General features: G+C 52.8%; 10 protein-coding genes across 10 annotated transcripts; 4 read left to right on the plus strand and 6 right to left on the minus strand.

The window, feature by feature from the left end:
* Positions 1-160: 160 nt before the first annotated feature.
* SNOG_11247 (hypothetical protein) lies at positions 161-858 on the minus strand (the record flags this gene model as incomplete). Its single annotated transcript, XM_001801437.1, has 2 exons — positions 161-639; positions 846-858. 2 exons carry the CDS (start codon positions 856-858, stop codon positions 161-163), a joined length of 492 nt encoding a protein of 163 aa, XP_001801489.1.
* A 2,673-nt stretch (positions 859-3,531) lies between these two features.
* Positions 3,532-6,570, plus strand: SNOG_11248 (hypothetical protein; the record flags this gene model as incomplete). The annotated part of the gene is made up of 7 exons (XM_001801438.1): positions 3,532-3,580; positions 3,634-3,694; positions 3,752-3,854; positions 3,905-4,032; positions 4,082-5,995; positions 6,045-6,267; positions 6,324-6,570. The coding sequence occupies 7 exons, from the start codon at positions 3,532-3,534 to the stop codon at positions 6,426-6,428; spliced, it is 2,583 nt and encodes an 860-aa protein (XP_001801490.1). The 3' UTR covers positions 6,429-6,570.
* Positions 6,571-7,858: 1,288 nt separating this feature from the next.
* On the plus strand, positions 7,859-10,156 carry SNOG_11249 (hypothetical protein; the record flags this gene model as incomplete). The annotated part of the gene is made up of 2 exons (XM_001801439.1): positions 7,859-8,937; positions 9,232-10,156. The coding sequence occupies 2 exons, from the start codon at positions 7,859-7,861 to the stop codon at positions 10,154-10,156; spliced, it is 2,004 nt and encodes a 667-aa protein (XP_001801491.1).
* A 345-nt stretch (positions 10,157-10,501) lies between these two features.
* On the minus strand, positions 10,502-11,460 carry SNOG_11250 (hypothetical protein; the record flags this gene model as incomplete). The annotated part of the gene is made up of 5 exons (XM_001801440.1): positions 10,502-10,533; positions 10,586-10,762; positions 10,833-11,065; positions 11,114-11,276; positions 11,394-11,460. 5 exons carry the CDS (start codon positions 11,458-11,460, stop codon positions 10,502-10,504), a joined length of 672 nt encoding a protein of 223 aa, XP_001801492.1.
* Positions 11,461-11,703: 243 nt separating this feature from the next.
* SNOG_11251 (hypothetical protein) lies at positions 11,704-13,107 on the minus strand (the record flags this gene model as incomplete). The annotated part of the gene is made up of 3 exons (XM_001801441.1): positions 11,704-12,274; positions 12,300-12,352; positions 12,403-13,107. The coding sequence occupies 3 exons, from the start codon at positions 13,105-13,107 to the stop codon at positions 11,704-11,706; spliced, it is 1,329 nt and encodes a 442-aa protein (XP_001801493.1).
* A 751-nt stretch (positions 13,108-13,858) lies between these two features.
* SNOG_11252 (hypothetical protein) lies at positions 13,859-15,028 on the minus strand (the record flags this gene model as incomplete). Its single annotated transcript, XM_001801442.1, has 1 exon — positions 13,859-15,028. One exon carries the CDS (start codon positions 15,026-15,028, stop codon positions 13,859-13,861), a length of 1,170 nt encoding a protein of 389 aa, XP_001801494.1.
* Positions 15,029-15,197: 169 nt separating this feature from the next.
* SNOG_11253 (hypothetical protein) lies at positions 15,198-16,261 on the minus strand (the record flags this gene model as incomplete). The annotated part of the gene is made up of 2 exons (XM_001801443.1): positions 15,198-16,062; positions 16,110-16,261. The coding sequence occupies 2 exons, from the start codon at positions 16,259-16,261 to the stop codon at positions 15,198-15,200; spliced, it is 1,017 nt and encodes a 338-aa protein (XP_001801495.1).
* A 203-nt stretch (positions 16,262-16,464) lies between these two features.
* SNOG_11254 (hypothetical protein) lies at positions 16,465-17,384 on the minus strand (the record flags this gene model as incomplete). Its single annotated transcript, XM_001801444.1, has 3 exons — positions 16,465-16,804; positions 16,880-17,045; positions 17,105-17,384. The coding sequence occupies 3 exons, from the start codon at positions 17,382-17,384 to the stop codon at positions 16,465-16,467; spliced, it is 786 nt and encodes a 261-aa protein (XP_001801496.1).
* A 186-nt stretch (positions 17,385-17,570) lies between these two features.
* Positions 17,571-18,036, plus strand: SNOG_11255 (hypothetical protein; the record flags this gene model as incomplete). Its single annotated transcript, XM_001801445.1, has 2 exons — positions 17,571-17,876; positions 17,929-18,036. The coding sequence occupies 2 exons, from the start codon at positions 17,571-17,573 to the stop codon at positions 18,034-18,036; spliced, it is 414 nt and encodes a 137-aa protein (XP_001801497.1).
* Positions 18,037-19,027: 991 nt separating this feature from the next.
* SNOG_11256 (hypothetical protein) lies at positions 19,028-20,312 on the plus strand. The gene is made up of 2 exons (XM_001801446.1): positions 19,028-19,815; positions 19,863-20,312. Exons 1-2 carry the CDS (start codon positions 19,141-19,143, stop codon positions 20,163-20,165), a joined length of 978 nt encoding a protein of 325 aa, XP_001801498.1. The 5' UTR covers positions 19,028-19,140; the 3' UTR covers positions 20,166-20,312.
* The last annotated feature ends 14 nt before the right edge of the window (positions 20,313-20,326 follow it).

Here is a 20,326-nt window from a genome sequence, read left to right on the forward strand (position 1 = left end):
GAAACTTGATCAATTAATACGCTGTAGTTTGCGGCTGGTCGCATCATGCATTTCGTCGTCGTTACGGCCATAGTTCACTATAATATCTCGTAATGTAGTCATCGCTCAAACGCCAAATGATGCCCAGATCCCATGCGCCATGATGGAAAGTGTTGTGTGTTCAAACCTTCATCCCACCAAACACCCTGTCTAATTCCTCTCCTTCCCTCTCCTTCTTCACCTCAGCCTCCCTTTGCTGCGGGTCATCATCCATGATATTCTCCACCTCCATCTCCTTCCCTTTGACCTCGTCTACCTCGGGCTTTAATATGTGCACCCCACTGTCCAACCAACCCGGTGCCAACCTCCTCTTCTCGGCCAAATCCTCTGCTTTCCTCTTGTCTTCCCACTCCTTCAGCGTCTTCCGCGCATCGGCTTCTAGTTTCTGAAGATGTTGTTGGAGGGCGAGACAAGATTGTAGGATGGCGTCGGGGGCAGCCGAGGTGCCGGCCGAGGAGGTTACATAATCGGGGTTCTGGAGGACAGATGGGGGTAGAGTCGAGGGTAGAGTTTTGTACGAATATGGTAGAGGTGTGGCGGTGGGGAGGGAGAGGAAAGGCGAAATGGTCAGGGGGACTTGGGCGAGGAGCGGGTGCGGGTCTAAGAGGGAGATGTCAGCGTCGTGGGAACGGTGTTTCGGGGTGTGATTGCGCGCGTTGAGGATGGTGAAGCTTTATCTAAATGGTCGGCGGGTGCTTGTTAAGATTCGTACACGCTCGAGCGATGCGCAGTGCTATTCTGAAGCTGTGCGCGTTGCGGGGACGTTGCCCACGGAACAACCGCGGAACGAAATCTGGGGAACTCACGTTCGTCATGCATGGTGCGGAGCCAGGCGTTGGATTGCGTACAACAGCCTCGATTGATCCAAAGTACTAGACTATTTCTGTTATTGTGGCGTAGCTGCGGAGGTGGCGGCTGTTTTGATATGTGGAGTAGAGGAAGCTTGACATGTGGAGTCGCGATGATGCAGGTCCCAGTTCCTTCGCTGCAGCACGTGCAATTGCCGATTTGCGGGGCACAACCTTATTGGAACGGAGATTTGCAAAAGTATGTATGCGGCCTTCATTTCAGTAAAGCGTGTAATCTGCTACGCTCTGTTCGCTACCAAACGTCTTCATCCGTATCTCATGACCCCCGCCTATGAGTGTACATGTACATCTTCTAGCATACGAGCGGTCTTGGCCCAGGGGTAGTATAGTTGGTGGGTTTCGGCCAATACAGTTGGAACTTGACGCCAGGATCTGTTCCTTTGTAGGCGCCCGGAAAGCTCACATACTCAGGGCTGAGAGCTCCCGCACGAGTGCCTAGATGTCGTCTAGGCGCAGGAAGGCCTCCGAGGACATTGCCTCGGTTTGAGGCTCTATCATCCTGGACGTTGATCTGTGTACACTCCATGTAGAATTGTGCACCTGGATAACTCGATGCTGCATGCAGGGCAATGAACTCACCTCGGAGAAGATACCTGTCGTTAAGGCAAGATGCAGGTAAAAGAGATGAGGTTCGTGCAACTCATCGCCCAGAAGGGACACAGGACGGCAGTACGGGATTTACCTTGCCCTTCTTGTGTAGTCTGGTTACTGCCCATTCGCCGTTACTATCAAGACCATCTTCGTATATCTTGAACCCTGCAGCTGTCGTCGGATTGGTTGTCACGAGCTCATCAGCGTCTACTCCATGGCATCGTGTGGCTCTCGAGACGCAATGAGCACCTAGACGACAGCTCACATTGATTACGTCCGCTGGTAGAGGGGTCTTTAGTGGATTGAGCCTAAACGCATGAGCAGATGGAGCATCCGCACGCGAGCCCTACCAGAGGGCTTACCCTCCATTACAAATCATATCATTGGACGTTACATCCTGAATAGGCCTGTCGGGTGGCGATATCAATGGGCATGCCGTCGTCAGGTCGAATTGTGGGGTGCATACCCGTCATATGTCTTATGGTGCTCTTAGTCAGACAGAGACTGGGAATGAGCGCCGAGTGATAAAGTACAGGGACTCGAACACCTGAGGTGCCCTTGACCTCCTCCATTGAAATGAAGCTGGGTAAAGATGGTGTGCGCGGAGACACTAGTAGTGAGCAGGGCCGACGTAGCGATCGAGAACTTCATCGTGTGGCTCTATTCTCTCGATTGGACCTTGCCATTGCGCAATGGCTGATCTATATGGAGTCGTGGCGATTCCGTAGAGTGCCTCCTCCCGCATTCAGCACGGAGTGGCAGCGTCACAGATGTTCCACGGATGCGGCGAGTCCTTTATATACTACCACCTGACCCGCTAAAGAGATCTGTCGTTATTAAATCTACATCGGAACCTAGAGTTCGGGCCCACCACACGTGTGGGATGGAGGTCTCCCAACTTCGTCGCATGAGTGTAGTGCCTGTGGACTCAATTCGAGTGTGGCTCTGGCTCACTTGTGCAACTGAGATTAAGGATAAAAATCTCATACAGCTACATATTGCAGATCGGATCCCAAACCTTCCGGGCTTCGATCGGAATGATTGCCATGCACAGCTCGCTCGCTGATCGCGCGCGCTTCTCGTATGGGAGTCATCGGCGGTACTTGAACGCGTGGCGACCATGTAAAACAGAAAAACGAGAACTGGCTAGAAGCGAGACGAGGCGCAAAATAGAAAGCCAGAGTGCCAAAGGGACATGTGCCGGTCATTGGTGGATGGTCGTTAAAACTAATTGCAGGAGAGACGAGACTAGAAAAGTGACGTTTTGGGACAGTGGAAGACGACGCAATATAATATATTACCATCGTTAGCCGATCGAGGCGTTTCTCTCCGTGAAACGTGCTCGAGTAGCGCGACCGCCCCTCATCTGAGGCGAACTTGCGGTTGCACGGCACGAATATTGTACCGAGGGACACCTGCGAGTGTGGCAATTAGCGTGGGGTGTTGTGTTGGAAATTCTAGAAGTATGCGTTGTGCAGGTGTTGTGCCTAGGGGCTCTTTGGAGTGCAGAAGTTTGGGACACGTTCCTGCCGCCAGAGCACTTGCCAGTCCCTAAACAGGGAGCTACGCGAGTGTGGGGAAGCCAGGTCGGGGTAAGCCGCACTTGGCTGCCGGCGAATTGAGCCTTGTACCCCGTCCTGATCAATTTACATCAATCAACAACCCTAGTCACCATTGTTTCTGCATATTAACGTCTAGCCTTAAATCTCAACCATAGTACTATTGCTCCGTGCGTTGACCAATTGAGAACACGATTATGATCATCGGGTCGTCCGGTTCGTCCACACCCTGCTTAGCTGCATTTGGTTTACCTGGTTGGAGGCGCTCTTCTGCCGTCGCTTGCGAAATGGAAGAACTTCATGTGATCCCTGGCTAATTGAGCTTGGTCCCAGACGCCGACCAGTTTCCAAGTAAGTGCAGGGCAATCTGACGGCGTATATAACCTGCCCGTCTCCGCAAACATGGATACACAGCTTCAGGTTGTGCGTCTCGCTGGTCGATCTACTTACCTTGTGCACGACTTACCTTCAAGATGAAAAGCTCTACCGTCATGAAGGCAGCCTCGCTGCTGTCCCCTCTCTGTAAGTCACTGTACATGCTCGACGACCCGGGATGGTATAGTTAATCCATGTAGTTGCTTCTACTGCCTTCGCTCAGGACAAATACACAGATTCCAAGACAGGCATTGAATTCTGGTATGTGACCATGCCATAGAGTGTTTTCACCTAGTAGATCAGTACTGACTTGCTCAGGCGCCAAGTTGTGGGCACCGAACAGACTGCTGGCGGCTTTGAATGGGGTTATGCTCTGCCGGGAGCAGCTACTGCAACGAACGATGAGTACATTGGTTACATCGTGAGTAAAACCCTGCAATAGGTGCAGTTTAATGCTGATGATGTGCGCAGAAAGGATCGCTCGAGTCTGGTAGGCAGGGATGGTCTGGTGTCAGTCACGCAGGGGGTATGCCCAATTCGCTCCTTTTAGTCGCTTGGCCCGAGAAAGATGCCGTGAAGACCAAGTTTGTCTACGCAGGGTAAGTCGAGAACAGCACGTGTCCGAGGTGCCTCGCTCACAGGTATCAGTGGTTATGTTGCCCCAGATGACTACACCGGTAACGCGACAATCACGCAAATTTCCCATACTGTCACCGACACCAGCTTCGAGCTCATCTACCGATGCCAGTGGTGCTGGGTATGGAACCAGAAAGGTGCTGAAGGCTCTCAGCTTCCGACTTCAGAGGTTCAGGTCATCGGTTGGGCTCAGCACAGCAAGGTCTTCGATGGCACATGGGTGTTCCACGACAAAGGTCAGTCTCAGTTTGGTGCGCGCGTCGCAGATGCACGCAACGCCAAATACGATACCTGGGCCAAGCTTGCTACTCCTCCGACCACCACTTCCGCCCCTGCAAGCTCCACCACGCCTACACCCACTGCGCCAATTTCCTGTGTAGGCTCTCCCGTCCCCACTGACTCCTACGACTATATCGTCATCGGTGGCGGTGCTGGTGGTATTCCAGTTGCGGACAAGCTCTCGGAATCAGGCAAGAGCGTCCTCTTGATCGAAAAAGGCCCACCTTCGTTGGCCCGCTTTGGTGGTAACATGGGCCCAGAATGGGCCACAAGCAACAACCTTACCCGGTTTGACATCCCGGGTCTCTGCAACCAAATCTGGGTTGACTCCGCAGGCGTAGCCTGCACCGATATTGACCAGATGGCCGGATGCGTCCTCGGTGGAGGTGCTGCCGTCAATGCTGCACTGTGGTGGAAGCCTGTAGACATCGACTGGGACTACAACTTCCCGTCTGGGTGGAAGTCATCCGATGTGAAGGGTGCCGTCGACCGAGTCTTCAAACGTATTCCCGGCACTGACACCCCCTCTGTGGACGGAAAGCGCTACAAGCAGGAAGGTTTCGATGTGCTTTCTGGAGCACTTGGCGCCGATGGCTGGAAGTCTGTTGTGGCAAACGACGCGCCCAACTCGAAGAACCGCGTGTACTCGCACTCGCCATTCATGTACGAGAATGGACAGAGGCAGGGACCTCTGGGCGCCTACCTCCCCACTGCTCTAGCAAGGAAGAACTTCAAGCTCTTGACAAACACCATGGCGCGCCGTGTTGTCCGTACCGGAGGAAAGGCTACCGGTGTTGAGCTCGAAAGTGGTTACTGTGGCACTGTCAACCTCAATCCCGGTGGTCGTGTTGTTCTGTCCGCCGGTGCTTTCGGCTCTTCTAAGCTTCTGTTCCGGAGCGGTATCGGTCCCAAAGATCAGCTTAGTGTTGTCAAGAACAGCGCCCTCGATGGCTCGACCATGATTAAAGAGGCTGACTGGATCAACCTGCCTGTCGGTCAGAACTTGGACGATCACACCAATACTGATCTTGTCATCAGGCATCCTAACGTGTCTTCCTATGATTTCTACGCGGCTTGGAAAGCACCCATTGAGTCTGATAAGACCGCATACCTCAGCAAGCGTTCTGGTATCCTTGCTCAGTCTGCTCCCAACATTGGTCCCCTTGCTTGGGAAGTGGTCAAGGGTTCCGACGGTATCGATCGTCAGCTCCAGTGGACTGCCCGTGTCGAAGGACCCGGTGCCAATGACACAACTTCCATGACTATTAGCCAATATCTTGGTAGAGGAAGTACATCGCGAGGTGCTCTATCCATCAATGGCGCGCTTGGCATGGTCGTGAGCAAAGCACCATATCTCCAAAACGATGCCGACACCAGCGCCGTCATTGCTGGTATCAAGAGCATGATGGCTGCCATTAAGAAGAACCCTCTCATCGAATTCCAGGTTCCCTCCGCCAACCAGACTGTCGAGCAGTATGTTGCCAGTCTCCCGAAGACCGCAGCGAAGCGCCGTGCCAACCACTGGATTGGTACAGCCAAGATTGGAACGGACAGTGGTCTTACCGGTGGAACCGCCGTTGTCGATCTGAACACCCAGGTATACGGCACGGACAACATCCACGTTGTCGATGCTTCAATTTTCCCTGGGTAAGCTCTCATATTCACTTCGAGATCTACCACCACTAACACGATACAGTCATATCACTACCAACCCAACTTCATACATTGTCACCATTGCGGAGCATGCAGCGGCCAAAATCCTCGCGCTCGCTAGTTCAGGTGGTAAGCCTACGTCGTCTGCAGGCCCAATTCAGTCTTCAGCTAAGTCAATGTCGGCAAAGCCGTCTAATACTCCAGCTCCATCAAAGGCCGTAACGTCGGCTAGCCCAGCCACACCAACCTCGAAGCCAGCTGAAGCAGTAAGTGCATACTCTAATCTCAGCGCTAGACAATGATTATTCTGACAAAGATGCAGTGGAATCAGTGTGGAGGTACCGGATACACCGGACCTACAACTTGTGTGACCGGATACAAGTGCGTGGTCAACAACTCGTACTACTCACAATGCGTTCCCAACTGAGCGCATGATGTGGGAGCATGTGGTGACTCTTCAGAGCAAAAACTACTTTCTTCTGTACATACTTTTTAGACTCGTTTGAGATGAACATATCTTCACTTTTGCCCCGGATATGATGCATTGACTTTTCGGGGTTTCGCCATGCCTAATCGAAGCTAGTGTACACGTGATGCTTAGCGGGCGTAAGCTCAGCTACTGCACTTCAATTTCATCCCATCACCCATCAACGTGTGCTCATCACGACCCACTAGTAGCTCTTTCATCGAGCCTCTGTTGTAGAGGGCTATTGCAACTATGTTTCATTCCAAGTGTCCCTCTATCTCGCTCAATGATGCGGCCAACATGCAATATAATGTGACGGAGCTGCTTTTACAGCGATATCAAGACAATCCTAAAGATGACTGGGACAGGCTTTACAAATGCTGGGGTTATCTTGATTGCGGCGACTGCCATCGCAGTGATGGCTTCTGCGGATGGTGTCCTATTGTATGTTTGATTCCCTTTTCCCTGCATCATTGTCCCGGTTGCCTGACTTCCTAGTCGTCTACATGTCTGCCGCTACCTGATGATGGCCTGTCGCGCGCATTCCCCCTCCTGTCCCCAATCCGCTATAAGGGCATCTGCGCTTTTGGTTCTGAGCGCTTCGAGCTTCGTACCGCGGGTCTGGGTTGCCAAGTTTCCACCATCACCTTTCTGACGTCGATTGCCACTATTTTCAGTACTCTATTTGGTGTTCTGATACTCCGAATACTTTTCCGGTTTGCCAATTGGATGATTGTGGGTTTTCGTGCGCGGAGAGGCGGTTATGTAGTATGTCCCAACGATGAAGAGTCCTGGAAAGGCGATGTATGGGTACGGAGAAGCGAGAGTTGGGTAGATTTGTGGAGACGTATGCGGGGCGGCCAGAAAACATTCGAAATCGAGGAAGTGGACGACTCGTTCCGAGAGCCCAGGCGTATATCGACGAGAGGCGGAAGCAGCAAATGCGGTGGGATGCAAAGCGCAGAGCGAAGACCACTGTTAGGGAGCCACTAAGAGACCGACTTTTGAACGCATTCAGTATCAGACTCTATAAGACTCTATGAAGTGCCGCCGAATATCCATGGCGCACACGACCAGCCTCCAACTCACCTCGTGTCAGTACCTTCACTAGGCACAAATCACCCATGGCGTCGTAAACGGACAAGCAAAATCTAAGATAAGAGATAAATACCTCATCGCGCCTTTACCGGCTTGCTGCCCTGCCCGTAACCTTTCCCTCACCTCTAGTAGCAACGCTAGTGCCCTGCCGACAGGCATATAACCTCTACGCCACCCACTTCCACTCTACCCTTCTTCCTCTATTACGCTCCTCTGTTCCCCGGTGATCAACCATATCCTTTGATATACCGTACTCACAGGTCATTGGCTACAGCGTGAGGTCGCTCGCAGTTATGCCGCGCCCTAATCCACAAACTGGTGATGGAGCGGATCTGCACTTCGAGACTACCGCGCGTCATAACAAGAGTCGCATTCCCAGTTCACGATTGAATACCGCTTGCGACACCGATAGCTCAGCTGTAGCTTACACCCCACCAAGCTCTGAGCAACAGACGGCTTTGCCTCATCGCAAGGTTGGACATCCTATGCCTTCTGGATATCCTCATCTTGAGAACAAGGATGAAGGCGCTCGCGATCGTGTGGCTCGACACATCACTGCCCTCAAGCTCGCGAAGAATAATATAGACGCAGCTTTCGACAGCCATTCGACATCATTGTCTGAGGTCAATGATCGTCCTTATGGCCAGTCCCAGAAATGGCCAGCACAGCATAAATGCGATTCCGATATCTTCTCCCCATATGGAAACTCCATGGTGAGCATTTCCCGCCCCCACAAGCTTGGTGGCACTGCTGACAGAATCAAGCTCAGAGACCAGTCCTACGGATGGCAGAGCAAAGCCCGTGGATTACAGGACGAAATGCCACAATGGGACCCCGACGCCCTCGGAAAAACTCTGGAAGACAACTCCCTGAGAGCCTCGTCCGGCGGAGGAGTTCTTAGACCACCCGCAGATCTATCTGGAGTAGCTACGGTACCTCTATATTCGAGCAACCCTGTGCGCGATCACATGCATGCCTCGCTCACTCAAGGAAGCCGCACGGGCTTGACCGATTTTCTCGAACAGGAACTTGCAAAGGCAAAGAAAGAGCTGGAGCGTGCCAAGATCGTGGACGAAGGCCGACATCCAGGCATTCAGCTCAGCCCACGCCAAAAGGTGGAAGAGGGTCGTCTGGAACAATCCTACCCGTACTTCACACCAGCTTTCTCTCCAACGCTTATGACGTTCAATCAAGTGCGCGTACAGAGGAACAACCAGCAATACACCGAACCTATTTCGCCTTCACTCCAGCACGAGCAACTTGTCCATGCTCCCAGCGACAACATCGTCTGGGATCTCGAAACTGAGTACCATGGACTAGGTTCTCCATTGGCTGACCCCTGTGGTAGTGGGGAGTGCGGTGGATGTGATAAGTGTGGCTTTGCCTCGATTGCACAAGCTCCGCCATCAGTCTACTCGAACCCGGCATGGACCACACATCCATCTTTCGAGCACTCGGTTCTCAATTTACCAGTCTGCCGGCCTTTGCCTTCTCAGGCTCAAACTCAGGATTGTACCTTGCATATTTCTCAATCTACCAAGCCCAGTGAAAATCAAGCGAGCACCGACGCACAATTACAGGCCGCGAAACTTGTGAAGACCACACATGGCCAATTCTCGATATCTGAAGCTAACGAAGTTCTGAAAATGTGCCATGGACATTTTAGAATGGCAGAAGCTATGTACCACGCCTCTGGCGTTGAGTCCATGCGACATATGCTAGGAGCCTGGCAATCCGAGACATGCCTTGCATCGACTACTCAGGACACCGAAAGCCACGCAGATTCGTCTGGCGATGCAGGTTCTGGATCTGGTGGCAATCTTGCGAGTAAATGCCGCGGATGCCGGAGCGGTTGTGATGCTTGCTGCCCCATCGGTGTCGAGAAGTTGAGCTTTGATGACGACTACGACAGCGGCTATGGTCGAGATTTGGATGCGGCGTGCGGAGATTCCTGGGGAGGCGCATCGGGGCTCAAACTTGGTGAGGATCGCGACGACCTGGGAGGTGGTTGGGGAATCTTTTCGGACATGACGCCCGCCCGTCCTGGATCGAGTCCAGAGCCGCCATTTTGGGCCTTTCCTGTACCACGGACCACAACTGGATGTAGATGGTCTGAAGCAGATGATATTCCCAAGGAGGATGAGCGTGAATGTACTAGCACTCCTGCCATCCATGCTACCTCGACAAAAGGCTACACCGTAACCTACTGGGCTACCATCGAGTCGGACGATCAGACTGTCCACATTCCTATCGAAAATAACAGCGTCTCGGGACCCGAGAAAGCTGTTCTTGAAGGACCCGCAAAGACTGTCTGGAAATGGATCCAGGAGAAGGGGCTGGGTGACAAGGTCGGACTACAAGACGTTTTCGATCTGGCCAAGGATATCCACATTGGTGTAGAGGATACAGCCACTCTTGTGACTGACCAGAAACATGGTCACGATGATTGCCCTTCGCATCAAGAACCGAAGTGCTGGGAAGCTCCGGCTTCTTTGAGACCATCGGGCGATTCGCGTGACGACTGCGGCGAATTATCAGCACATTGTCGATGCCGTACCACTGGATATTCCCAAGACGGCTGGGGAGGTTAGATAGCTCTATACGATGAGAGCTGACAGAAGTGGATTGGTTACGAAGACATGCAAAAGGTATGCGAAGTGCTTTGGGGATATGCTTCATCAGAAGAGTTCAAGGATCTATGAGAAGAAGAGTGATACAGCGAGGAAAGGTAGTCCAAATTTAGCTCTATCGACTGGTACATATAAAATCTGTGTAACAAAAAACTTTTGAGTTGAGATTATCATTGGGGTTCGTACATAATAACTGAGTCACAAACTCCTCCTAACGACCAGCGCTGTTCTTTTGCCACTTCTCTTCCCGAGATTTCAAGATCTGTCGGGTCCCATTCCCTCCATCAATCGGTACATAACTTCCGTTCAATCCGCATCCTGGATGCCCTTCGCAAGTACTAATGGTATGTACATATCTCAATTTCCCCTTTTCTACTCTAAATAGATGACTATCGGGAGCAGGCTCTTTGCTTGCGCGGTCCAAGCCAGGAAAACCGACAAAAATGCTGACTGCACCGTACTCAACGTCGACGACGTAGCGCCGGTCCACAACGTGGATGGTCGAAGGCAGCCCGAGAGAACACGTTGAGCCGTTTGTTCGTGACGTATCGGTATATGAGCCGCCTTCTAATCGAGCGCAGGGCGTGCCCTACGTATGTCATTAGAATCTTGGAGTATATGTCAAAAAGGCTCTTACCAAAGGGTACAGTAACATTTGCATTACCGAAGCGATCGAAATACGCGTCCCCAGCTGCTTGGATGACTTCTCTGGTGTCCCTCTCTACCAGTGGTATGCTATCCCATTTCTCGAACGAGTTCCAGTGTGCCGTTCCCGTGGCATTAAATAGCCAGTCTCCGGCGTCACTAACGAGCGTTTCAATCTTCTTGATATACAATCCATTGCCTTCTATCCTCACACCAAGAACGTACCTTTGAAATTAGTAGTTTCCTTTGATTTTTCCTAACAGCAAGACGTACGGATGGGAAATATCCGTAACAATGATTTCCGTGAATGCTGTACAAAGTACTTCGTCTAAAACACTTCGGTATTGCGTGATATTGAGTGGCTTGCTGAGTATGCCGCCAGTAATGTTCGCAGGCTTGAACTGCTCGGTGTACGTCAGGTTGGGGAAGAGTGTATCTGTTAGTAGAGCAGAGTTGCCGACTGTTTGGGCTGACAAATAAAGCGCTGTCCAATCATTGAGAACTAAGACGGACGTTAGATTTTGTAAGTGAAACGGCGGAGACCAAGACCCACAGGTACGATCGCATGCGGCGATTGCTGTGCGCGCAAGTGTTGTAGCGATTACCGATATAATGAGCATCGTGATGGTGACGAAGAAAGGTGGACATTCCAAATTCGAAATACTACCATTGTATTCCTTATACGTCAAACACACACTCTTCTTGGCCGCAGTATTCCATGTCATTGGCGTTTACTTGCTAATTCTATAATGGTGCGCTAGAGCAAAGTGGGGATGTGGGCCCTGCAGTCTGTATAAATTCATTTGATGAATCCTCTCGGCAGATCAGCCCTTGATGCACCCCACATGCTTAATCCATCATCCTTATCTCCTGACCTTCAGATGCATGCCAGTTATACTCAACCTCCCAATCAGAAGCACAACACTTCCTAAGAATACAGCAGCACCACCAAACATTTGCGCGACCAAGTAGCTTCCTCCATAGCTCTGAATCAGTGCTCCGGCGATAGGCGGTCCAATGAGCGTTCCAAGACCGATAATCGCGAGGCCCATCCCATTTCTCGTTCCAACTCTTGACATGTCTTTGGTGAGACTTGTGAGTACGGCTGGAAACATTCCTTGGAAGCCAGCTACGAAAAATCCATAGCTGACAGCCCATCCATAAAGTCCACCTGTATCCTTAACGAGTGGCCAGAAGAACAATATGATAGAAGAGATGAAGCAGAATGGTATGAGCATGTTGTAGCATCCAAAGAATTGATCCGCAAAGTAGCTGGGAACAAGTCGACCCAAGACTCCAATGCCGTTGAGGACCAGGAGAACGTTGATAGCCGTTGCATACGGTAATTCGAGTACGTTCGTGGCGAAAGACGAGATGTAGTAGAATGCAAAGTACTGGCCGAGACAGATCAAGAAGACGGCAAGCAGGAACAGGCTATATGACGCTTCTCTGAACGCACTCAATTCCAGTAAAGGCCCAGATCTTCTCGGTGGCAAACGTGGCTTCAGCAAGCTACAGTAGCACGCACTAAAAGCCAACATGATGAACCCCATTATCCTGACCGTCCATGGGAACCCGATCCTGGGAAGTAACTGTCGCGCAATCGTTGGGTACACTAGTCCACCGGTCGCAGAACCCGACGCCATGATTGCAAGCGCGACACTTCTATTTTTCGCGAAGTATGTGCTGACCAGCGATAGGCTTGGTGCAAATTGCATACCATTTCCAATCCCGTTCATCAAGCCCTGCGCTAGGAAGAACTGCCAATACTTGGTACACAAGCTTGTCATGAAAATCCCCAGAGCACTCAAAAACATGCCGGGTATTAGGCTCCAATAGAAGTATCCGGCGTCAAACATACGGCCAGTAAACATGCCGAGCGAGAAGTGACCCAGCATCTGCATTGAGCCAATCCATGATACGGCACTAGGTTCAAAACCAAGGTCAGCGGTGTAGTATTGTTGGAACACACCAAACGTAGATATCATGCCCCATGTGTTGAACACGACGAGATGACCCATGCAGGCTTGTGTCCATGCTTTGGTGCCGCCATCCGGAGGTGGTCCTGGGTCGACGATCGATGCGTTGGAGCGTGTGGTGATGGTTTTCGCAAGACTGTGAAGATTATTTTTAGGCCTTTGGGAGTGTTCAGTATTTTGGGTCGTGGTTGTATCAATGCCCTGTTCCGCTCTTGGTGTTGTTGGTGAGAGGTTGTTGCTCAATGTGAAGCCGACCCCTTGGTCACCGGCAGGCAGTACCTTTTCCATTTCCGGCGTTGACAGCATATTCCCAACGAGGTATTAGAGGAAAAGTGCTAGAAAAGAGCAAGGGCGTGAGTTGTAGCAGGCTGCGAACAATGTTGTGAAAAGATCGAACAGTTTCGGCAGTTTATCCGAGGAGCAACGCTACCAGGACTGCTTGGTTGATGATAAAATCGGCACGCCGGCCGCGGAGGCTAATCTTGTATTGTATGCAGCTGTTAATGCTTCCCAGTCAGTTATGCAGCATCTCTGCTGGTCATCGACAAATGACGTTGATGATGACTAAGGTAAGTTGCATAAAGACTGGAGTTTCTCTCCATACATTCGGCTTTCTCCCCGGATTTGTAAGCTTGCAGTAAAAACGGGGTCACAAGCATCCTCAAAAATAAAGCTTTCACCGAAGCTTGGATGCACGAAGCTTGATAAGCTCAACTCCGAACTAGTATAGAATTAGATGTTGCGTTACAGGAATGCGGCCGCGGATGGACCGCATGTTGCTGATAAATACAAGTCAGTTTGTCGAAGATTGCTGCACCTCTATGCACTGGTTGGCCCTTGACCAAGATCTTACTTCCCAAGGCGCCCAGGATACGTGATGTCGCAATTATAAGCGTGGAGCTTATTTGTTACTACAAGCTTCAACGCCTCACACACAGTTCCATAGTCTTTCCAAAATCAATCTCGTTGATACATGATTATCGGCAAAATGTACGTACACTTGTACTTGAATTAAATTTGTGCAAAAGGTGCCTCGTAATTACGCAGTGACATCACCGCTCTTCGCGCGCTTTGGTTCTCTTTCATCTCCTGCTCCTGCCTCAGCGCGCCGCTTGCCTTCGTCCTTTTTCGTTTCTTCCCGCGCGGCACGACGTGCTTCCTTGTCCTGCTTCTCCTTTTCTTTGCGTAGAGCTTTGCTCTCAAACTCATGCCAATCACCCTCCAATTTACTCAATGCATCAGCACGCTTCGAGGGCGGGGTCTCGCTCGTAAAAAATGGGTGCTCTAGCACATCAGCCGCCGACGGCCGTGCTGTCGGGTCGTAAAGGAACATAGCTTGCAGTAGTTCAAAAGCCATCGGGCTCACCCGATCCTTGTACTTCTCCTCGAAAGTAGACGGTCTACGCTCGGTAGGACGGAGGAGTTCGAACCATTGCATATCTACAATACCTGGCCAATCTTGTATGGTAGGTGTACCCAGGACGTTGTATATCTTATCGAGTTGATTGATTTCACCGCCGTCTCCAGGGAAAATGGCGTGGCGAGTAAAGATCTCGACAAGGACACAGGCTGCCGACCAGATATCGACAGCAGGTCCGTACTGCGTCTCACCTAGTAGCAGCTCCGGGGATCGATACCAAATGGTGATGACACGGTTGGTGTAGTCAAGCTTGCTTCTCTTCGCATAGAACCTTGCCAAACCAAAATCAGCAAGTTTCAGTTGTCCAGTATTGGACACCAATATGTTTGCCGCTTTGATGTCGCGATGTAGCACACCCCGACGGTGCAGGTAGTCCAGACCTTCGAACAGCTGCTTCGCCAGATCCTTCTTATGAGACTGCTCAAGTTTGAATGTCGGATGGTTGAGGAGACCTGTCAGATCGTGGGAAAGATACTCAAAAACCATGTAGCAATCGTTCTTTTCGACCATGACCTCTCGTAGCTTTACAATGTTGTCGTGGTTGAGTGATTGCAGCAGCTTGACTTCGCGAATAGCTGTCACCGGGAACCCGTCACGCTCGCCCTCCATGCGAATCTTCTTGAGCGCAACCATATCTTTCGTGTAGACGTGCACGCCCTTGAACACCTTGCCGTATGTACCAGAACCGACCACTGACTCATTGCCTGGCTTACGATAGTACACAGAATCTGACGCCTTGTGTTCGGGAATGAGCGTAGGTCGGGCCTTCAATCGCTTTCGCTTGACCATTTTTGTTTTCGGGGTTTCTGGTGGTGGTTCTCTTCGTTCCGGTCGTGCGTCCGGCCGTGTGTCTGGTCGACGAGGTAAAAATGGTTCTCTTCGATCTCTGTCACGAACATCACGTACGTCTCGGACGTCTCGTATCTCCCTAGGATCTCGCTCTCTGGTATCACGGGAGTCACGTGCATCTCGTGGATCCCCGTACATCTCTGTCGCGAGGATCCCTGTAATCCCTACCCCTATCACGATAGGAAGTGTCGCGTGGATCTCTATCACGAGGGTCCCTGTAGCCGGGCTTCCGATCGTAGTAGTCATCGTATCGTCGATCTCTTTCTCGGTAATCTCTATCTCGCTCGCGGTCACGTTCGTAGTCTCTGTTTCGAACATCACGGTCTCTGTCGCCACGTGAATCGGTTGGGTACCTCGGGCTTGCATCTCGACCTGCCGCCTCTCTAGCTTTTGGGTCAAGCAAAGACTCTTTCGACCGTGACCTGGATAATTCGGTTTCCTCTTTTGCTTTGCTCGCCGTGGCGGGCACTGGGTTCTTTGTCTTCAGAGAGAAACTGAAGCCAGACTTGGGCTGTGTAGGTAGCGTTCCAGCTTGTTTCGTCGACGTCTGAGTGCGTTTCTCTTCTTTAATCCCTTCATCTTCTACACGAAGATCTTTCGACGGGCGAAAAGGATTGTCATCGGCATCAACAGCACTTGATTGTGAATCAGCCGAAGCTGCGGCAGAAGCTTGTGGTCGGGGCGCTTCGGTGGCGGGACGACCGCCTCTCGTGCCCGAAGCTGGAGTCCAAGAGAGATTGGAGAATTGTGTGGGTGCACCACCACGACCTCGCCCACCTTGCGCACCATACGACGTGCTGAGACCCGGCCCAGAGGCTCTTCGATCGGGTCCATTGAAATGGTTGCCACGGAAGCCTCCACGGTGGGGGCTGTTCTGGTATCCCTGTTGTGGATATTGCTGACCCTGGTAATAAGCAGGGGAGTGGTTCTGGTTGTACGAGGAGTGGTTTGGCGAATAGCCCTGCATTGGTGACCTATGGAAGATTAGTATCAGTGTTTGTGGGAACAGGGGCCTGCTTACCCTTGACTGGGATACTGTTGTCCTTGCCATCCACCCCGACCGCCATGGTATGGTGATTGGCCTTGTGGTGAATACTGGTTCTGCGGAGGATATGGCGGAGACTGTGCGTATCCTGGCCCGGCACGCCCTTGGTATTGGTATGCTCCCCTCATTGTGTCGTCTTTGCCTTTCGATGAGTCCGAATTGTGGCCAGACCTAGGGGCTGGTGAGGCCCTCAACGAGACAGGCTTGCCTACAGGCGCAGATTTTTCAAGCTCAACTTCTTTGGCTGGTCTTTGATGGGGCCGGGGTGAGCGCGATCTGGAGGAGCGACGTGGTCTTGGTGCACGGGGCGAGCGGCTCCTACGCGATGGACTTAAGCCTCGTCTCGAGTGAAATGGAGAGCTACGTCTAGTTGGGAATGGAGAACGCCTGAGGGCTGGAGAGCGAGACCTTGGGGCGCGAGGGGCACGGCTGCGACTTCTTTCCTTTGGTCGAGTAGAGTTGGGCACGTGCGGTCTTTCTCTCGATCGTCTCGGCGGAGTGCTTCGTCGATGGCTATGCCTTCTGGGTGATGCCCCCCGCAAGGGCTCGTCACGTCTCGACCGTCTTTCTGAATGAAAGAGACCGCTTGCGAGACCGATGTGAAACTGGCCTGTAATGCGAATCGGCCGACGGCGAGCGGCGACGGGATGAAGAAAGGGGTATATAGGAATCTGCAGGTGGTGTAGGACGACGTGGCGCCCGCTCACGGTCAAGGCGTTGCGGAGGAGTACGCGCCCTTTCTACACGTCGATGCGTTGAATCTGCGCGGCGGACCCGTGATCTGGAGCGTACTAAGCTGCGGCTGCGGTGGCGCTTCGATCGTTTGAAGGAATCTTTCGGAGATGGAGAGCGAGTGCGCTGGCGCTTTGGGGGCGGCGTCGTATCGCGGTGATGATGGTGGTGGTGGTGGTGCTGTCGGTGGGAGTGCGCAGCCTTCTCCCTGCTGGGTGTCCTTCTCGAGGTCCGATGACGCTCGTCCCTGGATGCTTCGCGGCTGCGGCGACGCGTGCGATCCCTACTCGGGCTTCTCTCGCGCGAGCGGCCGCGCGGGTTCTTGGTTGATGGACGAGTGTCGGTGTCGTTGGTGCGACGTCTGGAGGAATCCCTCGCAGCGCGCGCCGGTGACGAGGGCCTGGGGTCGTCGATGCCGTCTCTGAGGCGCTCCCTGGGCCCGTCTCTCTGCGTGTCCCTCAGTGACGGTTCCTCTGGTCTCCACTGGTCTATATCCTGGGCCCGTCGCGAGCCAGCCATGTAGGCGGGAATGTCATCAGAAGTGGACGAGGTTGCAGCATCAAAGGTCCCGGGTCTGGGTGTCACGGCCTAACCGAGCTACCAGAACCCCAGCGACCCGCTAACTCAGCCTGACAGAGAATGCGGTAATAGAACAGAAGAACAATGATGGGAGGAATGCTGCAACTGCGTCGGAAACACAAGAACATGTGCGCCGGGTCGGAGCTCGTCTCGATGATGCTGTCGTGGCTGGCCAGCCTTTTTCCTGTTCGCGCTACCCCGATCGCCAAGCCTCATCTCATGAGAACTGGAGGATTCGAGCGGTGCTCCGCATGCAGCAAGTCAGCCTTGCGAGCTGACGCCTTCCTAATTCTGCTTCCAAAGAAACATCCTCTTCAGCTGTTGCTTTCACCCGTATCCATGCATGTCCAAAGACCGCGTTCTGCCCATGATGGACGTTCACTAAACTATCTAGTGCAAATGCAACCTGTTCAAACTACCAGCATATCCCAGGTAACAGACCAGGCACTGCGGAAGATGCTGGCATACTGCTGTGTGCATCAAGTCAACCGGCGCATACTCGCGAGTGCCCGCGCGTAGTCCCCTGGCCAAACGCAAATCATTCAAGCTCAGTGTGGTCGGCCTTGGTGAGGACCCGCCAGTCGGCGGCTGATTGTGTACCTGGGTGGACTTGACTCGATTTGTGGCGATGGACGGTGCCAGAGATGCGGGCAAACGTAGGCACGGCATGGCCCATCAGAGCGAGATAACTCAAGCTGTCGCAGAACCCACAATAGGACGGCCTGTTGCGACACCATAAAAGAAAGCTTCATGTACGGTATAGCAGCAAGCGCACGCCCCGGTGTGCCCTAGTAAATGCATGCAAACTTGGGTGCCATGCGCATTTCCAGAGCTGTTCCCAAGAAACAAGAGAGCGCGATGAGATAACCGGGTCGACGCGATGCCCATGGTTCTTATCCAACGTGGCTGATGTGCAGAGGTCCACCACAACCATGATTGAGATGCTCACATACCGTACGCGTGTCGCGGCGCAATGTATATCTCGCTGCAGTCGAACTGGACGGTTGACGTCGAGAGTATGACATGCGTAAATGGACGTTAGTACGATGTCTGCATCCCAAGTATGTTCCGCAGTTGACACGGTTCCTGGCTTCATCCCACTGTCCACCCTGTCCTTCAAGTATACACTCCATGCTGTCGAGGCCTGCACCAATGCAAAACATGGACGCAGCAGTGGGCAGTCTGTAGGTAATCGGTGATGCTGGGTTGAATTGGCCGGCATGCGCAGTCACCTGTGCGACCCCTTCATGGCGGCCGCCTGTCCGACTCCATCCTGCGAAGCCAACTGTAAACATCAAGCGGGGAGGGCGCCATCCCGTACCGGTGCTAATGGACGTACCTTGAGTGATGGTGGTGGGCGGTATGGGTGCGCAGATGGATGGTGGTTGACTGCCCGCGCGCTTAGCCCCCTCGCAGGGCTACGGGGCGTGCTTTCCCCGTGACTCGGCGACCGGCGATTGTTCCGACTACTTCGTCATTTTGACTGTTCGGCGCACCAGCGTTAGCGGCGGCCAAAGTTATTCAGTTTACAGGCATGCATCGCAGACGTCCGCCTGACTTGCGGGACAAGCATGCGCCAAATAGATAATTGTTCACAGGCGTTTGCGCCTCGTATGCTCTTATAGCCGTCGCCGACCCCGACATCTGAGCAGCAATAAACCCCCGACCCTTTGCAGACCCTGACTTCCCCGCAACAATGGACGCTGACACGACGAAACCCGGTTCTGCCATCCCCTCCCACGTAAATGGCGAGCAGACGGCTCAAAAGGTCCCTACCGAAGTACGCGATCAGAAAGAGAGGGAGAACCTCTACAATGCCATAGACAAATCCAACCGAGGTCGCCAGCCAGTCGACTTTGAGGGAACGAGCGGCAGCTACTTCCCCGTAAAGACTGCTGCAGCCAACATGAACGGAGAAGCTCCTCAGGAGACTCACCATGTCGTCAATGGCGAGATCGACGTGGAAGGCTACAACCAGGGCAGCAAGACGCCACTCAAGACCAGCCGCGCCCACAGCCCATACACCCAGCACCCCACCATCGACTTCGACGGGCTCAGTTGGCCGAGCAAGGGCACACTGGCACGCAAAGAGGCAACCGAGGAGGAGAAGAAAGAGCGTCTCGAGAAGCTGTCGGGTGCTGTCAGAACCATGCTCGAGTGTCTGGGTGAGGACCCAGACCGCGAAGGTCTCCGAGACACCCCCGACCGTTACGCCAAGGCACTGTTGTTCTTCACCAAGGGATACGAAGAGAACCTACGAGACATTGTCAACGGCGCAGTGTTCCACGAGGACCATGACGAGCTGGTCATTGTAAAGGACATTGAGATTTTCTCACTATGCGAGCACCACCTGGTGCCCTTCACTGGCAAGGCGAGTTTGGTAGTATCTACGAGCTGAACAAGGGCTAACCTCTCTAGATGCATATCGGCTACATTCCCAATCGCCGCGTGATCGGACTCTCCAAGCTCGCCCGCATCGCTGAAATGTTTTCTCGCCGACTCCAAGTCCAAGAGCGCTTGACAAAGCAGGTCGCCCTTGCCCTCTCCGAAATGCTGCAGCCCCAAGGTGTCGCTGTCGTTGTCGAGTCAAGCCATTTGTGTATGGTGATGCGCGGCGTCCAGAAAACCGGCGCGACCACAACAACAAGCTGTATGCTGGGACGTATGCGATCGACCGCCAAGACGAGAGAGGAGTTTCTGCGCCTCATTGACCGACGGTAGGTGGACGGGTGACGATGTCGAAAAGGCGTTCAAGGTTCAGGTGTACGTGTAGAGTTCATCACTCGGGCGGGCTGGGCCGCGGTCATTTCTTCCTATACTCTAGACGCATCGCCTTTCAACAGGCGCTTCAAACAGTTGAGATATCCAAACAATGGCAATTA

Source organism: Parastagonospora nodorum (genome assembly GCF_000146915.1).
Source record: "Parastagonospora nodorum SN15 chromosome Unknown scaffold_18, whole genome shotgun sequence".
In the NCBI taxonomy this organism is placed as follows: Eukaryota; Fungi; Ascomycota; class Dothideomycetes; order Pleosporales; family Phaeosphaeriaceae; genus Parastagonospora; species Parastagonospora nodorum.